The 21,806-nt window shown below is 42.4% G+C and overlaps 1 protein-coding gene across 1 annotated transcript in view; it reads right to left on the minus strand.

The window, feature by feature from the left end:
* Positions 1–21,806, minus strand: part of CNTN5 (contactin 5) — a 987,470-nt gene that overhangs the window by 207,487 nt on the left and 758,177 nt on the right. Inside the window, exon 9 of the mRNA XM_054015603.1 lies at positions 21,118–21,220. Within this exon, the coding sequence (XP_053871578.1) occupies positions 21,118–21,220 (103 nt within the window). The remainder of the gene's footprint in view (positions 1–21,117; positions 21,221–21,806) is intronic.

A 21,806-nucleotide genomic window follows, 5' to 3' on the forward strand; every position in this document is an offset into this window, starting at 1 on the left:
AAATGGGGGCCAGGAGCACCAAAACACAAGTTCGCCCATTTTCCCTAAGGCTGGCCCTGCCAGGGTTACACTTCTTACCCAGTTCAGCTGAAATAAACGTTTTGTGTAAAGCTCTCTTTGTGACTATGGGTGCTTCATTCCTAGCTCAAGCAGACATACCTGTGCTAGCTCTGATCAAGGTAGCACACTAAAAACAGTCCAGCTGTGACAATATGAGTAGAGGGCGGTGCTAGTCACTCCGCATACAAACCCTTCCAAGATGCTAGGCATGTATTCGGGTGGCTTGCCCCTCCTGCTGCTGGTGCTATCGTTGATATTCTCTATTTTTAGCACCGTAGCTCCACCAGAGCTAGTGCAGGTATATCTCATCAAGGTGGGAATCACACTGCCACCTCAAAGGGCAGACATACCCTCTGAGAGATGAGAATTAATTCTACGTGAATGTCTGCACAGTATGCATATGAATATGAATGTGAAGAAAATATGAGCTGGATTTCATCTCAAATAGACTCTAAGAGTGGTGTTTTCAAAAGTGCTCACCGCTAATTCTGCTTCCTTTGAAGTCAGTGGAGCTTTACCATTGACTTGAACGGAAAAGTGCTAAACACTTTTCAAAATCCCACCATAAACAACTCTAGTGTCATGACCACCCAATTCCTCATGAAAAAGAAGTTGCTAGGATCCATCAAGAATATACCTATTGCAGTGAGAGGTAGGATAGGAATCAAGAAAATTTCTCTCATATCTTCCTGCTTCCTAAACATTCTTTTCCATGGGTCTAACTTACTCAATATTCTACAGTATCATAGGTAGGAAATGCATAGTTCCCATTTTCTGTTCATTTTTTGTAATTTGCATTATCCTTTGTATCAAACATTATTTACCTTTTTCTGTAGTTTCAATCATTTTTGTGTGGTTTTCCTCCAACTCTCATAATAATTTTACAAATAAATCATTGGATTTAATATTGCCTTCAAATGCTCACCTGCACAAAACACCACGTTGCAACACTGCATGGCTGCACATTTGAGATTACAAAGACCCACTTTCTCCTTATGCCCTCCAGCCTTCCAACTGTGCAAAATGTCTACTAATTATTACAGGATAATTATGTAGGATTAAAATGTCAAGGACTATCATGAAATTCTCCCCATCGTGTGCCTTCTAGAAATGTGCATTTGTCAGACACATAATTATATATTTGCAATGTCCACATAATTCTATTCTGATCAGATATATTGTAGAGCATTAGCATAGAGTTTCATTCAAATATACAAGACTAAACAATATGTTGTCCTTTCTTCTGGTCAATAGAGGCTATTCAGTGGTCATGAAGGGTAGAGGTTGCTAGCACTGAAGACTTAACCATGAGAATGATAAAAAAGTCAGAAATTGTATAAGCTTCCCCCCCCGCACCAACCACCTTGACCTGGGGAAAACATCTATATCAGTCATCAACAAATACACAAGTCATATGTCTTCTCTGTTTGGGACAATTTGTGGTTCGATTTTCAGAGGTGCTGAGCACATGCAACACTAACTGACTTTAACAAGAGTGGTGAGTGCTCTGAACTTCTGAAACTGAGGTTTTTAGAGACTAACGCTCTTCCTAAGCACAGTGATCATTCTGATTAAGACATGACAAAACAAGAAAGCAGAAGCAGCCAAGAATGGTAGTGGGTTTAATTTTAAAAGCTGTGAGCAAAAAGGAAGCACAACTTTCCTCCCTCCTCATTTAAAAATAGGTTATTGTCCGTTTCTTTTATTGAAAGTTAATATCAAGGCAGATTTTTCAGCAATGTCATTCCAGCATTAAGGAAGGGAGTTTGAGGGAGGTTTGATCAGTGTTGATTTTCTGCATTAGACATACCGCAGAGTTCTTTATTATTTTGTCTTCTAACTAGAATAACGTTGATCTCATTCTTGTTCTTTTTTTTTTTTTTTTTGGTACTACAAAGATGCTGCAGATTTTAAAGCGGAGCAGAAACAGGCTCAGAACATCTTACATCGCAAGAACCTCCACAATCATCAATCAGCACACTGGTGCCGCTCCTGGCAACTAGTTATACCTCACCGTGGGAGCTTTGAGGCTCAAATGGTTAAAAGAAAGAATTTAAAAAAAATTAGTTTGTATACACATTATATTTGCTCACAAAGTCAAACCTCTGTTTGTAGTCTCTCTGTATCATTCCCCGATTACACTGTTCACTGGCTGAAGGCAGTCAGATATGTCAAGCTTAGTTATTAAATAGTAATTTCCAACAACAAAAATGTCACCAACCAGTGACTGCATCCAATCAACTTTGGCCAAGAGAACCTGCAGGCATTTTGGATAAGGAACAGCTAGTGATGCCCGTTGTGGCGGTGTGGGAAGCAGGAAGACAAAATAAAAAGTCAACACCTCTAAGTTTGAGAGCATCGGGTTTTTTGGAAGTAGGAAACTTGCCAATGAGTAGAGGGTACAACTGAGGCAGATTGGTCCATGCCTATGAGTCTAGGGAGTACCTGCAGAGGAAGGTTTCTTCAACACCACCCCTTACTGGCAGAAACTGAGAGTGAGCAGCAGGAACTGCCAACAGGGATGGGAGAATTTTGATAAAATGTTTGACTAGGCCTTGTATACATGTATGCTCAGAGATATTTTACAGTAGCTACAACCTGATTGCTTACCCTGAGGAGCTGCCATTGGCAACATGCCAGAGTCTGCAATTACTATGGCTTCCCGAGCTCCCCTCCTTTTCTGACAGCAGAAGAAAACTCTGCATGTGTGGTTCTGGTTGGAGGATTGGGAATGGAAGTGGCAGGAGAGAGGTTTCTGCAGCATGAACTTACTTCAAATTTAAGGCCACCCCAGATCCATTAGTGGATGACTGGCAAGAATCTGCTAGATAATCCCCTCTCTCTATATACCTGGGACAAAGCAGAGTAAGTTATTGTAGATAGGTTGCAGTAACTTGCATGGATTCTCTCTTGCACTGAGGATTCCAAAAGCAATTGTGGTCAGTGCTGGGGGAGGGTTGCTGTGGGATTGGCAGCACTGCTCCTTCATGAGCTATGATGCCCAATTGGAAAAAGGTGCTGCAGGTTTTGGGGGGATGAACCCTTTGAGAGGGCAAATTTCACCTCCTTGAAAGAAGAATGAGGAAGAAACTTGCAGATGAAGGTCATGGAATGAAGTTGAGAGTGTGGAACCAGTGTACAGGAGAATGGGGCCTTACGCATTTACATGGAATTTACCAAATAATCTCAACTGAGTTGTTGTAGAAACAAATCATCATTGATTGCAATAGTTACTCTAAAAAAAAAAAGTATAAGAGCATGTCTCATCGCTAAGTTGAGAGGCAAGGTGGGAAATCTCTCTCATTGGACCAACTTCTGTTGGTGAGAGCGACAAGCTTTCAAGCTACACAGGGCTCTTCTTCAGAATCAATCCAAAAGGGAAAAAAATAGGAACAAACATCCCTTTCCATTAGCATTTTGTGATTAAGATACTTATCTGGTATTGTCTGAAAATGAATTTCAAAAAAATTTTGAATGTTTTTTTTTAAAACAACATCAGCAGAAACTTGATGTCTACAAAGCATTTTGGACCAAGCCTCCCAGCCTGGGTTGACAGACTTGGGGTAGCAGGGAGTGTAGTAGTGCTCTAAAAAGAGCTATACAGACAGAGTTTGAACAGGTTTCAGAGTAGCAGCCGTGTTAGTCTGTATCCGCAAAAAGAACAGGAGTACTTGTGGCACCTTAGAGACTAACAAATTTATGCATCCGAAGAAGTGGGCTGTAGTCCACGAAAGCTTATGCTCTAATACATTTGTTAGTCTCTAAGGTGCCACAAGTACTCCTGTTCTTTTTACAGAGTTTGAAGTTATGGCTCAGGGTCTAAAGCTCCCCCCCGACTTCAGAGCTTGAGCTCCAGTCCAAGCTGTAACTTCAAAGCACTTTCTATACCGCTATTTTTAGAGCGCTGGTAGGAGCCCCGCTAACTTGAGTCAGTTGATCTGGGATGGGAGGCTCACTCCCGCTCAGTCCAAAATGCTCTTACATACCCAGAGAAGTTTATTTGTCTGACAAACATGCACCATATATCTGCCAAAGGTAATACTGACCAAGGGCAAAATCCTGGCATTGCTATTTCTCATGTAAGGAACATGAGATGGAAACTGCTAGGTTTATGTTTGAAAAGACTCTTTCTTCTCATCAGCATCTAGTCTCTTCAGGAATAGTCATCATAGCCGTACAACTGATAAATCCAGTTCTAAGAAACTTCCAAAATCCTGGTGGGATTATGCTGTATCAGTGAATTTGAAGCATGACTTCCACTCCCTAAATGCAAATGGATATCCAATGCAATTAAATATGAAATATTTATGTTAATGTCCGAAGAAGTGCTCAGAACAGTGAGTGATAAAGACGATGTTTACAGCACTGAGGGGATTCTACCGTGGCGCCATAGCTATGCCAACATGACATACTGTAGACAAAGACTACATCAGTAGAAGGGTTTTTTCTGTCAGTGTAGGAATGCTAGGTCACTGGAAGCATTCTTATGATGGGCTAGCTGCATCTGTACTGGGTGTTAGGTGTTAGCTACTACACTCAGCGGTGTGGATTTTTCACACCCCTGAGTGACTGTGTCAAACTAATTTTTAAGTGTAGACCAGGCCACATAGAAGCAGGACCGAGACTCTGGAGAACTTAATTTTATTCCTGAGTCTGCCACTGGATTACCGTGTGACCTTGGGAAAGTCACTTCACCTTCCTATGCCTCAGCTTGCCTGTCTTTAAAATGGGGGAAATGATATTTACCTCCCTCGTAAAGCTTTGAAATATGCCATATAATAGCAGGTATTTAACAGGGGAGGCAAAAGTAAAAACCATGGACTGGTACAATGCTGTAGACTACGGTCCCAGCACACAATGCTCCAGCTTAATGCAATTGGTTTTCCTCTCAGGCTGAGCACTGCATGCTTGGATTGCTAGTCTCAACATGCTGCAGCTATGTAATGAAGGGGATAGTGGCAGCCATTTGTTCTATTTAATTTAAATTAGGGACACTGGCAAGTCACAAATTGTGGCTGTCATTCTTCATACAGTGGTAACTGATTTGCCAGTAGATATTAAAAGTCCCAAACAAACTCTTTGCATTTCCATTGTGGATAAAGCCTCTCGATTTAGAATTTCCCCTTGCCCCCATTTTTTTTTAAAACAACATCAGCAGAAACTTGATGTGTGGCTGGTGCAGTGATCTATCTTAACTCTTCCAATTTGTTTTCCCCAGGGAGTTTCTGGTGCAGTGATCTGGACTGTCTGAACTACAAGTGCAGGAAAGCCTGAGGAAGTGAGACTGGTTAGTGTGCACTCCATGTCTTGTGCACAGAAACAGGTTAATCAAGATGTCATACGGCAGAGTACCTCCGCGTGGCACTTGTTATCCTTATTATGGGAGCAGGCAGGATTTGTTCAGTGTTCACTGAAAAGACTAGGATGATCTGAGTCCTTTCAAAAAGCAAATGTCAGAGGAGAAACTGATGCTGCTGGATGATTTTAGCCATTCTGCCTCATCAGCCTTTCTAAACTAAACCTCCGAGATTAAGTGGCACCAAGCTACAGATGCCTTTTGTCACATCTCAAGGAAGTGTCCAGGAAAGAGACCAATAAGGCTGGAGTGTGTTCCATACCGATCACTCTTCGCTTTAGAAATGTGAGGTCTGTTGCATATCACAGATGCTAACATCAGTATGTAACAAAGCACTCTTGATCTGGATCTTCAGCTGCGGCCAGAGCTCTGCTCAGTACAGCTGAGGAAACAGGTGGGGAACAAGAGGGGCTCTGAGCCTCCTTTGTTCTTCTTTCATCCCTGAGGCTGTCAGGGGCCAGTCTAGCCTGCTGCATAATTTAGTGCAGCCTCAGGGCTGCTTTAAATTATGCCCACTGTAATGGCCTGTGATCACACTCTCCCTCCCACAGCACATGCCTGACACAGGGGAGGCTGGGTTATCATACTGCCAGCTATGGAAGCTTTAGGCCACCCAAGGATTCAGCTTTGGCAGGGGAACCCTCAAGCTGCCTAGTTTATGACCCCTTTGCACTCCTCCAGTTGGAGCTAAGGCACGGATCTGGCCCAGTGACCTGACAGCTATTGGCTGGAAATACTAAGTGTTTCCTTCACACCCAGAACAAAAAGATGGTCCCCAACACCAAATGGTTTATAATCTAAGTATAAGACAAGAGACAAAATATGAATATAGACAGATGGGGGAGTACACGGCATAGTCCCTGACACCATAGGGGACCCAGTGCTGGAGCACCCACGGAAAAAAATTAGCTGGTGCTTAGCACCCACCAGAAGCCAGCTACTGCCTCCTCCCCCAGCGCCTCCCACCTGCCGGTGGCCCTGCCGATCAGCTCCTCACTCTTCCTCCCAGTGCCTCCCACCTGCCGCAATCAGCTGTTTTGTGGCATGCAGAAGGCTCTGGGAGGAAGGGGGAGGAGTGGGGATGGGAAAGCTCAGGGGAGGGGGAGGAACTGGGTGGGAAGAGGCAGGAAGAGGCGGGGCGGGGGTGGGGACTTGGAAGAATGGGGAGGGTGGGGGCAGGACCTGGGGTAGAGTAGGGAGTTGAGCACCTCCCAGGCCCAGAGGAAGCCGGTGCCGGTAGTACACGGAAACAATGAAACATTATGATAGCGGTGGTATCAGGGTACCAATGGCCTAACAGTTGTCAATTTTTTTGTAGGCACTGTGGCAAAGGAGAGTTTTAAAGAGGGATTTGAAGGCAGATAATGAGATAGTTTTGCAGCTGTCTATGGGGTTCTCCTCCCAAGCTTTAGGTGCAGCTTTGCAGAAAGCATGAAGGTGCTTGTTTGAAAATTGAAATGAGTGGGCGATAGAGGCTGACCCCATGGGCCGGTTGAAGGTGAGAGTCAACATTTCAATTGTGAATAGGAGATGATAGGTAGGGTGGGGATATGCAATGCATGGCCTTGCAAGTGAAGACAAGTTACTTATGTCTGATACGATAGAAAACAGGAAGCCAATGGAGAGATGCAAAGAGAGGAGTGACATGGTCAAAGTGGCAGGCTAGGAAAATGAGCTTTGCAGCTGCAATCTGAATGGACTGGAGTGGGGAAAGATTGTATTTATCAAGGCCAGAGAAAATTATGTTGCAGTAATCAAGATGCAAGATGACAAGAGCCTGGCCAAAAGTTTTAGCTGCGTGGAAAGATAGGAGAGGCTGTATCTCAGCAATTTTATGTAGAAAGAATCTGCAAGATTTAGACATAGCCTGGATGTGATGGTCTACAGATTGCTCCAAGCCAAAGATGACGTCCAATTTATAGGCAAGATGAGTGACAGCCAAGATACTGGTGTTATCCACAGTGGTCCAGAAAGGAGTTGGGAAGGTGGTGGGCTTGGAGGGAAAGATTAAAAGCTCTGGCTTAGTCAAGTTGAGCTGGACATCCATGAGGAGATATCAGAGATACAGGCAGAGTTTTAGTATGGACAGAAGAAGAAAGATCTGCAGTAGAGAGGTAGATCTGTGAGTCATCAGCATAGAGATGGTCGTTGAGTTTGTGTCTATGGATGAGATTACCCAGAAATAAAGTGCAGTGGAGTAAAAGAAGGGAATGAAAGACAGAACCCTGAGGAACTCTGTCACGTGGTTCATTCACTGCTAGTGGGCGCCTCCTCCTGGCCACTCTGGGGATTAACTCCTTCCAGGTCTGGGACCCCCTTCTGCTGCTCACTTCACACCATCCTGCCACTGTCTCTCTCAATCTCTGCGACTTCAGGTGTTCCTTCTCCGTCAATTGGCCCTCCAGCCAGGTCACTATACGTATTTGCCCCTCCTAGGGTATCAAAATCTCTTCTCACTAGCAGTCTCTGGCACTCTTTCTATTCACTGCCCCTATGGTGCCACTTCCCCAGTGGCTTGTAGGGGAACCTGGGCCTGCCCTCTACTCTAGGTTCCAGCTCAGGGACACTCTAGTCAGCATCCAAGGTCTGTTCCCTCCTGGACCTTACTGTCTTTTCCTGAGCCATTTCCTTACCTTCTAGCTCTCCCCGCCTCTCTGGGTTTGCCAACCTCACAACTCCCTCTTCCCCAGGAGTAACTGTAGGCTACTTGCCTTTGTAGCTCCAAACACACCTCCCTTTTTCCAGGGACTGACTGCAGAACCCCTTTTTCCTATGAGTTTCCTTGCTTTACAGAAGCCCCGTCTATTTCTACACAAGTGCGCTTCCCTTAACTCGGGCTTTCTTCACAGCCTTAATTCTCCCATCTTATAGCCTAAAAGATTAATTGGCCCATCTGGCTTCCCTTAACCCCTCTGGGGAGAGTGTGGGGTGAACCCCCCATCACAAACCCTCAGGGAAGCTGGAGCAGGGATGAACTCCCTGAATAGCTCACATTTTCCTCCTTTCTGGAAGCTGATCCCACTCTTGCACCAATTACATTGTTTGCCAAGTGCTGGCCAGACATCAGTGCAAATTTCAAATTAGACGAGTGGCCCATCTAGTAGCTGGGCTTGAGATACAATATGGCCACCCCAGTATCTCCCAATCCTGCCTTGCTCCTTTTGATCCATGACCTTCAAATCTCCAGACAGATCCCCAGCACCTCTCAATATCTTCTATTCCAATCCTGTCATCCATCACCTCTCTCTCTCACCCTAAATCCCAATCCAGCTCCTCATCTCCTTTTAACCTCCACACCTCTCCACCCTGTAGTTCCTGAAAAATGGAATTATTCATGGGGAGACCACATGGTCTGAACCTCACCATCTCCTGGTTACTTCACCTTCTCCTCCCTTTTTAGTAGTAGTGCCCCTCCTCACTTTGTCTTACCAAAGGTGGCAGAGGAAAATGGCTTCCTGATCTTCCAGGGGGCACTGGTTGACTCCAGAGCTGAAAAGGATGTAAGAGAGAGGGAGTTGCCTTATGGAGAGATGACCACCACATGTGCCCCCACATTCCTCAGCTAGGACTGATGGGTAGCTGTATTGCTTGCTCCCATGGCAGAAGCAGGAAATGCAGAGTCCTTCAAAGAACCCAGCTATTTCCCCACACTCCATGACAGATGGGAGGGAGCACTTCCTAATGTAGTTAGTTGGAGGTTTTCTCGACTTCCTGCCACTCCTCTCCCCACTGTACCCCTATGTACACTCTGCAGCTCTTACCCCCAGACATACACACATTACCCTGCTCCATATGCAAGAAGCAGACAAAGTGAAACTGATCTCAGTCATGAACTCTAAGGGACCTGGTTGGGATATGGAATTCTCTTTTCTAATTACTGTCTAGGTTTAGAATCAGAAGAAGTTTTGCTAATCAGAATCAAATCAAAGAATTTTGTATTTCAAAATACTATGAACATTTTGGATCACGCTTGGGACTATTAATTGCTGAAATCCATTCTCCTGTGTGAGTAAAAATTTATTTTATTTTTATCTCATTTAGAAAACATGATTTAAAAATGGACTGTGCGGCTGAAATCTTTCAGACCAAATTACAGATGGAATGAATGTTTAAGACTGAGCTATAAATCTCAAAAATAGAGTTTATGATGGAATTACTAAAGCAACATTAACTGCAGAGGTATGAATGATGCTGCTATCATAATAGCCCCATCATAACTCAATACTAAAAGGTAGTCAATATCTCTATTTTATTCTGACTGCTAACTAAGAATATTTCGCACAAAAGATACAGAGCCCTGACATCACTTGTATCAATAATGTGTCCTATACCAGTACTTTACAAAGAATATTGAAATACTGCATAGCTGTTACTGATGTGCAGACATAGCACTAATGTAATACAATCACCCACCAATATAGAGAAACAAATATACTGGATGTAAAATAATTTAGCTGTCAGCACTATTCTCTTTGGTTCCTATTGACTGAATTCTCTATCTGCTGATCTGTATGGTATGAAACCAACTGCAATGAAAAAAAGGATGCATGAAACTTTTTCCCATCAAAGCAATTCTTTGTCACCATTCCCAGCTTTGGGACCACTGTGACACAGGCATGCCTCGATGGGTATATTTGCCCCTGCATCTGACCATCTTCTCAATGTTTCACCAAAGAGGGTTGTGTGTGGTCTCTGCCAAAAGCTAAGAACTAGTTGATTTTCATGGTTATTGTGAGGTGTTGGTAGGAGAAACAATTTTAGAGTTATGTAACATGTAGGATATTGTATTCCAAAACTGTTGTAAGTAAAACTTGTCACCCAAGGTGGGGGAGTCTCAGACCTGAGTCAAGCAACACTGAGAACAATGGACAGCCATGAAGCCTTACCAAGCCACTGTTTACTGTCTGGACCAGATGCAGGTTTGAGCATTTACAAAGACAAAAGAACCACAAGGAAAGTCCTGAATAGGGAACCCCCTGGGCTAAGAGACATTAGTCTGTAACTACATAAGATAAGAAGAAAGGGCATAAGACATTATCCATTATGGAGGAGATACTCTACCAACGGAAATGTCTCATGACAGGTGGAACCCAGTTTTCTGGACTGGACAAGTTCAGTAAGTACTGGCCATTGGGTAAGGAATACATTCTTAGACAGGAAAGAAACTTGTTAATAATTATAGCCTACAGGTTGTGTTCTGTGTTTGTCTTTTACCTATAACCTTTTGTCTCCAAATCCTTTTACTTGCTTTTATTTGAATCTTTATCTCAAGCTCTGTCAAATAAACTTCAATTTGGTTTTACTACAGACACATTTAAGTGCCTTATACTCAGGAGAGTGTTGAATGGAGGTGAAACCAGTGAAGTGGAGTGCCCTGTCTCCATGGAAGCAGTGGATCGGGGAATGCTGAGAGTGTCCAGATGATAAGGCACTCAAACATAACAAAGTGGGGTGTGTAAATTGCTAGATTGCATTGGGAATGAGTGGGGCTTGTGAATCCTGGAGCAGAGCGCTTGTGTTGCCAGCACTTGGTAGTTAGAGAGGATTTCCCCTGGTGGGCATAGACAAGGCTCTCTCCTGCTCTGAGTAGGTGGTAGGGATTCACTCCTCAGTTAATTCCGAAAAGTGTCAAAGTGGTGTAAGCGGCAGTTTATGAGCTAACCAAAATTCACGCTCAAGACACTTACAAAGTATACTGATACATATAACCTAAAGGTTTAAAAGTAATAAGGTTGGAAACAGGAAAGAAAATAGTTACATTTTGATATTTACTGTTTCTTTATTTCAGGAGAAGGAAATAGAACAAAAGACAGTGCAAAATGAACACACAAACACGACACATATTCCAAACTGACTAAGTTAAAACTTGAGCAGCTGTGTACTGGTCGTGCATTAGCAGCTACAGGGAAAAATGTCGAGGAAATGGTGTTTATGCTCATGGAACCAGATAAGTTACACGTACAGCAGCCAGATCCCTCGGGAAGGATTGGTGCTGTAGGGAGTGCAGGCTTGACTGCAACCGCCCAGTGACGGGGTACCAGCCTGGCACAGTCCTCAGTGAGGCAGCCATTCAGCTCATTGGGGCCAGACTGGAGATGGTGAAACTGGAAAAAGAACGAGAAGAATGCCTACGAGAGAGAGCAGGCAGCAGGGGAAGAGAAACAGGAAGCGGAAGAAGCTGCAGATTGGAGACTGTTGGAGTTGGATGACTGAAAGCATGGAGAGAGAGAGCGCAAGCTCAAAATGCCAGAATTACAAAATAAAACCCCACCTCCTGCAAGTAATCCTCCCCAGGGATCAACCAGCTGCGATAAACAACACCCATGCTACAGGGAAGGGGATTGCATCCAGCGATACTTGTGCATCTTTGAGAGCATATGCAAATGACTGTCTTGATTCCCAAACTGTCTGGGAAAGCTTTGCATATGTCTAATGGTATGGATTGGGGGAGGCTATGAATTATTACAATTAAAAAAAAAAAACCTGTGTTGTAAAGGTTTCAAATCAACCCAGAGCCATATCACCTAATATTTAGAATTTAGATTGGAGTCTGTTGCTCATAGATGGTGAGTAGGTGCTTCACTTTTCAGCATTTCAAGCTTGCAGGAAAAGTGGTGATCTTTGGAAGTGGAAACAAAGCAGTCAACACATTGCTTCCCTGCAGAAAAAACTCTGAGTGAAGGCAGATAGTAGCACTGCCACTTGTACATCTTTGGCATGCTTCTCCCTAGGGGGGACAGGGTCCATGCTCAAGGTAGGGGTCTACTACAGATTACCTAACCAAGAAGAAGAGGTGGATCAGGCTTTTTATAAAAAAGTAACAAAATAATCCAAAGCATAGGACTTGGTGGTGATGGGGGACTTCAACTACTCAGACGTCTGTTGGGAAAATAACACAGCAGGGCACAGATTACACAGCAAGTTCATGGAATGTATTGGAGACAATTTTTATTTCAGAAGGTGGAGAAAGCTACTAGGGAAAAGACTGTTCTAGATTTGATTTTGACAGATAGGGAGGAACTGGTTGATAATTTGAAAGTGGAAGGCAGCTTGGGTGGAAGTGATCATGAAATGGCAGAGTTTGTGATTCTAAGGAATGGTAGGTGGGAGAACGGCAAAATAAAAACAATGGATTTCAAGAAGGCAGACTAGCAAACTCAGGTTTCAGAGTAGCAGCCATGTTAGTCTGTATCCGCAAAAAGAACAGGAGTACTTGGGGCACCTTGGAGACTAACAAATTTATTAGAGCATAAGCTTTCGTGGGCTACTGCCCACTTCTTCGGATGCATATAGAGTGGAACATATATTGAGGAGATATATATACACACATACAGAGAGCATGAACAGGTGGGGGGTTTAGGTTGGACATTAGGAAAAACTTCCTGTCAGGGTGGTTAAGCATTGGAATCAATTGCCTAGGGAGGTTGTGGAATCTCCATCATTGGAAATTTTTAAGAGCAGGTTAGACAAACACCTAGATGGTCTAGATGATTCTTAGTCTTGCCATGAGTGCAGGGGACTGGATTAGATAACCTCTCGAGGTCCCTTCCAGTGCTGTGATTCTATGCAGAAGGGTATAACTTACTTCTCTGTATATATCAGCTTGGGTAAACCTAGTTCTCTGTCAGTATTTGTACCATCAACCTTGCTCTCCTCAAGGCACTTTCTAAAAACTCACTTCTTCTATCTACTGCTTTCAAGTCCTGTGCCAAAATCCTAGCATTGAACTCACATTGATAAAATAGATGTACTACAATGTTGGAAAAATGCCAAACTTGGGGATGCTCTCTGTGACAGCAGCCACTGGAAGCCCTCTTCATGTAATCTTCATCCAGATCATGTGTCTAGGGCCAGGATATAAAGGGCGGCACATCTGCTTGTTACACTCCTATTATTTGGAGTCCAAAAAACAAGAAAATCTTTGATAAAAATGGAGTAAAATAAAGCCCACCCGAATCCTTCAATTTGAAAAAGTATGAGGGCAAAGAACTGGAGGAGCTTGTTAATTTGAAATATTCCTGTAAGCCAATGCTACTTAAGAAAAAATGTAGAAGATGAAATCCTACTACAAGTGGCAGGACCAGAGTAATTCTGAGAAGACCGTGAACTGAAAGACAGAGCCATTCAAAAATGTCACGAATACTTCAATCCATGCACAAATCTGTCACTTGGGAAAGGCACATTTTCTTTACAACAAACCAACCGCAAAATAAAACAAGTGACCGTTGTGTAGCAGATCTACATAATAAAATTAATTCATGTCAATTTAAATAGGCAATAGATGGACTAGTTAGAGAGAGGGAGGGTCAGATTGGATTATTGTACTATAAGTGATAACCAGGTAAAAGCATGGTTAGTGCCAGAAATTGACTTGACTTTGAACACAACAATAGATATTTATATTTATGTGGGGTAGTGAAAACTGTGCTTCCTAAAAGGAAGTGTTAACTTAGTTCTGGTTGAAAAACAAGAACTCTGTTTTACAGAAATTTCAAAATGTTACATTTTTCAAAGCTTGAAATGGACCCATTTTTTATTAAAGTTTGTGTTTTAAGCAAATGAAAATGTTCAATAACAATTTTGAACATGATTTTAATAAACATATTGTGATATTGCACTCCATATGTTTTATGGAAATATGCTTATGAGTGTGAATATGATGTAACTGGAATATGCTTTATGCAAAAGGTCTCTTGTAAGGTATCATAACAAAAGTTATAACCTACTGAATATATTCCACCTATTTGTATGCATGTATCATTCTTGTATCTGAAGCTAGAAATATGAAGTATAACTCTGAGGTCCTATTGTAATTATGCAGAGCATGGGCCGTTAACAGTGGTTTACAATCTTGATGGCTTCCATTGACTATGACAGTTGGTTGTAAATGGTTTATTTACCTGCAAGGCTTTCTGTGTATGTGTGGGCCAACCCAGGAAGAATGGAGACTAGGGGTCTTACAGTGACATGTGATCAGGTCACCTGATAATGAAATCCGTCTTAAATCTTGTACTTTTCCATTTAGAAGGAGGGGTGGGGACCCAGAGAGACAAAAGATTCCTGCCTCATGCCAAAGCTATAAAAGGGGGTGGAGCAGGACAAAGGGGAAGAGGTGAAGCAGGACAAAGGGGAAAACCCCTGCTTACCACTTGAGATGTCTGCTGAAGCTAACAAAGACTGTATCAGGGAAAAGAATTGGGCCCATACTAGCAAGGAGTCTAGTCTGTAAAAGAAGCTTATTGGAACATTTTTGAAGGTGAGATATTACCTGTAATCAGTTTCTTAATGTATTAGGCTTAGACTTGCGTGTTTTGTTTTATTTTGCTTTGTGACTTACTTTGTTCTGTCTGTTATTACTTGAAACCACTTAAATCCTATTTTTTATCCTTAATAAAATCACTTTTGTTTATTAATAAACTCAGAGTAAGTGATTAATACCTGGGGGAGGAAACAGCTGTGCATATCTCTCTATCACTGTTATAGAAGGTGGACAATTGATGAATTTACCCTGTATAAGCTTTATACAGAGTAAAACAGATTTATTTGGGGTTTGGATCCCACTGGGAACTGGGTGTCTGGGTGCTGGATACAAGTAACCCGCTGAGATGTTTTCAGTTAAGTCTGCAGCTTTGGGGGCCTGGACCAGACCCTGGGTCTGGGTTGCAGCAGGCTAGCATGTCTGGATCAACAAGGCAGGGTTCTGAAGTCCCAAGCTGGCTTGGAAAACAGGCTCAGAGGTAATTTCAGCACATCATGTGACAGTCCCAAGGAGGTCTCTGTGACCAAACCCATCACACATATCAATTATAAAAATATAGCAAAAATGTTATGGTAACTAGTGAATAAAATAGAAAATTTGGCAGATGTTGGACATTTTGTGTGTGAAAAGTTCTGGATTTTTTTTTTTTTTTGTCTTTTAAGGCCATAGTTAGTCAGAAAAAAACTTTTCAAGCAGATAATTTTGATCAGCTATTGTGTAAAAAGCAGTGAAAGAACTGAAGTGAAGAATTAAAATGGCATAACTATAGAAAGATCAGGGACCAGATGTATTTTCATTAATTGTGGCGGTAATCACAACACAAAGGTGTCTTGTACAGGAGATGTGATGTCATGCATGCAATAAATGAAACTTGTTTCACTAAAGTGAATCATTCTCAGCAGAAGTTGAAAAAACACACTAAAGCAAAATACATTCATTAACATGCAGCATGTAGATGAAAACCTTTTTTCCTGACTCTTGTATCCATCTGTCATCTTAGACAGATTTTTAGCTCTTTAGGACAGGGACTGTCTTTGGTTCTGTTTGTACAGAGCCTAGCACAGGGGTCGGCAACCTTTCAAAGAAGAAGAGCCATTTTTTTGTTTTTGTCTTTGACCAAAATATTTCGAGAGCCACATCACATGCAAAGCTACTTGTAGAGTTAGAATTTATCTAATAATAATTGAACATATTAAAGTTATTACTACTCACCAATACTTGTAATGCAACTTCTGCCACTTGAATTTGAATATAAACAGGAGGGGGCTCCGGGCTGGGGCAGGGGCTTGGGGTATAGGAGGCAGTGTGGGGTCTGGGAGGGAGTTTGGATGCAGGAGGGGATTCTGACCTGGGGCAGAGAGTTAGGGTGCAGGAGGGGGTGCAAAGTGTAGGCTCTGGCTGGGAGGTACTTACCATAGGCGGCTCCCGGCCTGCAGTGCAGCCTTCTAGTCCCGGAAGTGGCTGGCTGCTGGCACGTCTCTGCGCGTCCCTGGTTGGGGGTGAGGCAGCTCCGTGCAGTGCCCCCAGCACCGTCCTCACAGCTCCCGTTGGCTAGTTCCCAGCCAATGGGAGCTGAGAGTGTGGTGCTTGCAGGCGCGGGCATGGCAGGGAGACCTGCTGCCCTCCTCCCCACAAAGGGTGCCAAAGACATGCCAGCAGCAGCCAGCCACTTCCGGGAGCGATGTAATGCCAGATCTCTGCTGGCCGGGAGCCGCCTGTGGTAAGCGCCTCCTGGCCAGAGCCTGCATCTCACACACCCTCAAAAACCAGCTGCCCGCAAGTGGGCAGCCAAAGAGCCACAGGTTGCCAACCCCTGGCCTAGCACAATGGTGTCCTGGTCCATGAGTAGAGCTTCTAGGCACAACACTATATAAATGATTAATAATAACAGGAAACATTGAGTCATTTCTCTCTGGTACCCATATAGGATAATTCCTCACTATAGGAAAGGCCACCAATAACTGGCATTGATAATCATGTCCCAGATCCCCATTGCAGTTTCCCCCTATTGACTGCTTGGCCCAGGGACTGAATCCTTCCCTGAGACCTTGTCGATCAAGCAATTAAGTCATTTGATTTTAGTTTGATCGACAAATGCAGCACCGCTCCATTTTTTTTTAATTCCAACAGCCCTTAGTGACTGGCAGTTCCAAATAAACACTATTAATAAATCATTACTCTGTAACTAAAGACCAGGCTTTCAGGAGTACTTGCAATTGCCTACCGCAGGAAATCTCTCAGGAATATTTGTCATTTTCACAGTTACAATGCAACAGAAGAGCAACCATCTGAGACAGCTAAGCTAAAGCATGAGGAAAAACAGGAGCGCACTGGTTTAAGGACTGGTAGTAACTAGTGTTTCTTTATTTGCACTAAGAATGCAAAAAAGCAGAAAAAAAGAACTTACAACCTCAGTTCCCTAATGAGCATTTGATGGAGTGCAACAGGAAAAGATTTGTGAAAACTACCAGGAATAAGAGATGGGGGGAAATGAAAAGGAACAGAGAATGTGATGCCTTTTTAACTCCCCCCTCTGCCTACAGGTGTCAGATGAGGCCCAAAATGTCATTCATATAATTATTGCCGTATCTGGTCAAAAGCAGTCTCAGCACAGCTGATCTGATTGTGTGCTAATGGCTGTGAAAGCACGATAAGGAATGTGCACAATAAAAATATCTGTCCCTTACTGTATTAGCAGATGGGGGTGGCTTATTAGATAATCTTATCCTCTGCGAGAGGAGTGGGCAGAGTCAACAGGGGAGGCTGCCTGCCACGTGTGGACCCGCGGTAAGTACCTTTAAGTTCGAACTAAGATACTTCGACTTCAGCTACGTTATTCACGTAGCTGAAGTTGCGTATCTTAGTTCGAACTGGGGGCTTAGTGTGGACCAGGCCCAGGTCTCTGGAGAGCTGCAGTCTTCCTCATCTGTCTCAGTGTTTCAGGAAATCTCACTAGAGTTGTTGCATCCCCCACTCCACTACCCGATCATCTTCTTCCTTGAGGTCCATAGTGTAAAACATATAGCTTGATGGTGCAGGGTTTTTGTTGTTATTACAGGTTAACACCAAATGTTAAATGTCATGGGGTAATTAAAGCATCTGCTGTCAGCCTTATTTCTCCTTGTGTGGTTACCTGAACATCCCCTGACTTGTTTGAGAGAGGTTATTAAATCTTGGGATTCAGGACGAAAGATATTCAGAGAAGCTTTTATTCTTTGTTAGTGTCTATTGTAAGAGACTACACTTTGTATGCATCCTCTTTGCTGGGAAGATGATAATCGACTCAGAGATAGTCAGCAATTAAATTTTGGTTCCAGCAAGAATTTTTCAAAAAATACATAATGGTTATTGTTTCTAAGGTAGTCAAGAGACTACAGGACTCTGGTTGCCAACTATTAACACTGCAGAAAGGTAGTTAGTACTGCAGATGCAAGAATGTCTGGAGCCACCAGGGGTACGTCTATACTTACCCGCTGGTTCGGCGGCCAGCAATCAATCTTCTGGGATCGATTTATCGTGTCTTGTCTAGACGTGATAAATCGATCCCGGAAGTGCTCGCTGTCGACGCCGGTAATCCTGCTCTGCGAGAGGAGTGGGCAGAGTCAACAGGGGAGCCTGCCTGCCACGTGTGGACCCGCGGTAAGTACCTTTAAGTTCGAACTAAGATACTTCGACTTCAGCTACGTTATTCACGTAGCTGAAGTTGCGTATCTTAGTTCGAACTGGGGGCTTAGTGTGGACCAGGCCCAGGTCTCTGGAGAGCTGCAGTCTTCCTCATCTGTCTCAGTGTTTCAGGAAATCTCACTAGAGTTGTTGCATCCCCCACTCCACCACCCGATCATCTTCTTCCTTGAGGTCCATAGTGTAAAACATATAGCAAATTACTTACTCTGCATACTTCATCCAAAAGTATTTGCTCTCCAAACCATTGCTTTCACCTATATGGAGGCTAAACTTATGAAAACCTTCAACATTCACTGAATACAATTGATTTCAATGATAGTGGAGGCTGCACAGCACCAACAGAATTAGGCCCATGTTGAGCACATCTGGAGGCTACAGATCCTAACTGAAAAACACTCCTTGAGATATCTTTCGTACTCTAGGATTAAGCAAAACAAAACAGAAAAATAGTGTTCCAGATTGGTAAGATTTCTCAAATCAGCTGATCCCAATTCCGATGTAAATGCTTAGTTTGTCCAGGTGTGTACAATGTTCTAAAAAGACAATCTATCCAAAGTGCTAAGTATCGTGATTAGTAACTATGCACAAATTTGACAAAGTTACTGAAAAGAAAACAAAATGCAATACCTTGCTCTGAAATATGGATATGAATGGAGATAGTTCTAAACTGTAATAGAAGTGAAGCTGCTCTGTAATAATTCATGAATACTATATGTTATCAGGATATTTACTGTCTGAATATGTTGGTTTAGTAATAGGGGGATTGTCAGGGAAAAACAAATAAGAAGGAGTACAATGTCTCAAGATAAACCACCCATTGGTAAATACTTTAGGGTTATTAAGAGACAATGTTGGACATGAAAACACCCTGGAACACATGATCAAAAGGACTCTGGCAGTGAGAGGGAGGCAGTTGTTGACAGAGACATACACTGGGGGCCTGAAGGAAATTAGGCTTGCCTAAGGTCTGGTCTATACTACCCGCCTGAATCGGCGGATAGAAATCGACCTCTCGGGGATCGATTTATCGCGTCCCGTCGGGACGCGACAATCGATCCCCGAATCGGCGCTCTAACTCCACCAGCAGAGGTGGTAGTAAGCGCCGCCGACAAAAAGCGGCAGAAGTCGATTTTGCCGCCGTCCTCACAACGGGGTAAGTCGGCTGCAATACGTCGAATTCAGCTACGCTATTCACGTAGCTGAATTTGCGTATCTTAAATCGACTGCCCGCTGTAGTGTAGATGTACCCTAAGTGATCATCAGGGGATGGTAAGCCTTAGGTAAGGTAGACATGAGTGTAGACGGTGCATTCCCAAGATGTTTGTAACTCTGAGGGGGTTCTACTGTATTCCAAAAGCTAAGGGCCTACCACTTGAGTTACAGGAGAAGCTTGGTTTAGCTGTAGGAGTGTAAAGTGTAGTATATTTAGCAATCCTTTCATTATTGCTGAATTCTGGCCAGGATTAAAAGACGCCCTATGTGGGTAAATGATTTATGAATTAGAAAGCCAGAAAGGACAGTTGGCATTCAGCAGCCTGAATAAAGAATTATCTAGACATTCATTACAACTGAGAATTGTCTCTTCTGTGATGCTACATGGAGCAAAAAGGCTGTAACACACAGATAAGCAGTTCTGATTCCATTCAGTAGTAGCCAGTGGTGTACACATGCATAAATGTACACACGCGCACACACACTCAGTGAGATTATTACAGTGAGTAATTATCAAACATTTTGCGATATCTATCCATGTCTATCTGCATTTGTCACTATGTATAGAGAGAGAGAGAAAGAGAGAGAGAAATAGAAGATGCTTTCTCTGAGTTATGGACAGTGCTTTTCTGCTCTGTCTGATCATATATTATCCCAGCCTCACTTTACTTCTGGCAAAAACTGCATTTCCTTTAATAACATTATGAACTTCATCCTGTACCATCAAAAAAGTACCTTGCGGCAATCTTATTCTTCATGAAAGGAGCTATAAAACTGCAAAGTCTTAATATTTTTTAAAACTAAATACCCTCGTTTCCTTATTAACCATTCTATTGACCTGCATACAAAATTCTAGCCAAGGTGAGATATTAAATCCAGAACTTTGGCAGTGCTAGTGGGTCTGTTATAACTAAGATGACTGATATCACCATGAATTAGAGGTTTTACAGGGAAATAGATGATACTGCCATTAGGTTAGTTAGAGGATGCAAAGTAATCCTGGGCTCATATATTATTATAATTATATATATTAGATTCTTAGGATATTTGGAACATTATTTTATTGTTTCTGTTTAGAATCTATGTCCCAGGTTGGAACAGGTAACTACACAATAATCTTGTTTTCTTTTCAATTAAGAGATTTTGCAGGGGAAAATCAACACAAGACAAAAAACCAATAACAAACACCACTGGAATTATATAGCCTGATATGTGCTAGCAAGCAGTGAAAAAGTAACAGAGGGAAAATGTGTGGTAAATAGAAGAATACAGATGACAATTTTTTTCTTTTCATTTAAAATAACTTAACTTTTTATGTCGAACCAGCACATTTTAAACTTGTATATATTATTGTCTGTAGGAATGGCTAGGTAGGGAATTCATAATTGGTTACTTAGTCAATTCCCACTTAGCTGTCTTATAAAAACTTGGTATATGCACCAAGGAGTTTCTATGAAAATGAAACCCTGCAAAATAACTGAACCAAAAATTAGATGTCACATTTTAATAAACAATGGTGTCTAATTATGGAAGAATATGTACTTACTTGCCCAACGCAAAGCACTCCATCTTAACGGTAGTTCCCTTAGCAGCTGTAACTGTGTAAGGAAAATGGACCTCAATTTTCGGCTCATATTCCCCCATCACACCTGGGAAATAAAGAATGGTCTTTAAAAATAAAATGAATGTCACTACTTCTTTCCAAACCTAGAGACTTTATTGTGAAAACCACTGTGGCATGATTGTTAATAGTTATATAGCCAAAAAGCCTGTGGTGGGGGGAAATAGCTTACATTAGTTTGACTTGCTCTGCTCAAATCCTATTCATCCCCTGTTCGATGGTATCTTCAGTGCTATTAAAACAGCAGCACTTTTAAAAGAAAAGATTTATTTCCTCAAATATGGGTTCAAATTATATTTCAAAAGATTGCCATGTACAATCAATTCTAGAGGGTTGGGAAATTTTGTGTACAATAGCTTTGTGCATTTAATGATGCAGTGGTGGTTAGTATGGATAAATCAATCAAAAACTTAGCAAATATTCTCTTAACAGCCAGACAATATAACACGTCCCTTTATATCAAGGACATCCTGACATTTGTAAAAAAGCAGTCAAATGGTGTGAAAGCATGTGTCTCTCCCATCGAAAATAATGTACAACCTCATAAAGCTCTCCTAAAATTTCAGATGCATGGCTATCATTATTTATTTAAGTGCTGACAATGTGCTTAGTGC

The sequence above is a fragment of the Malaclemys terrapin genome, chromosome 1, assembly GCF_027887155.1.
Source record: "Malaclemys terrapin pileata isolate rMalTer1 chromosome 1, rMalTer1.hap1, whole genome shotgun sequence".
NCBI classification, from domain to species: domain Eukaryota; kingdom Metazoa; phylum Chordata; order Testudines; family Emydidae; genus Malaclemys; species Malaclemys terrapin.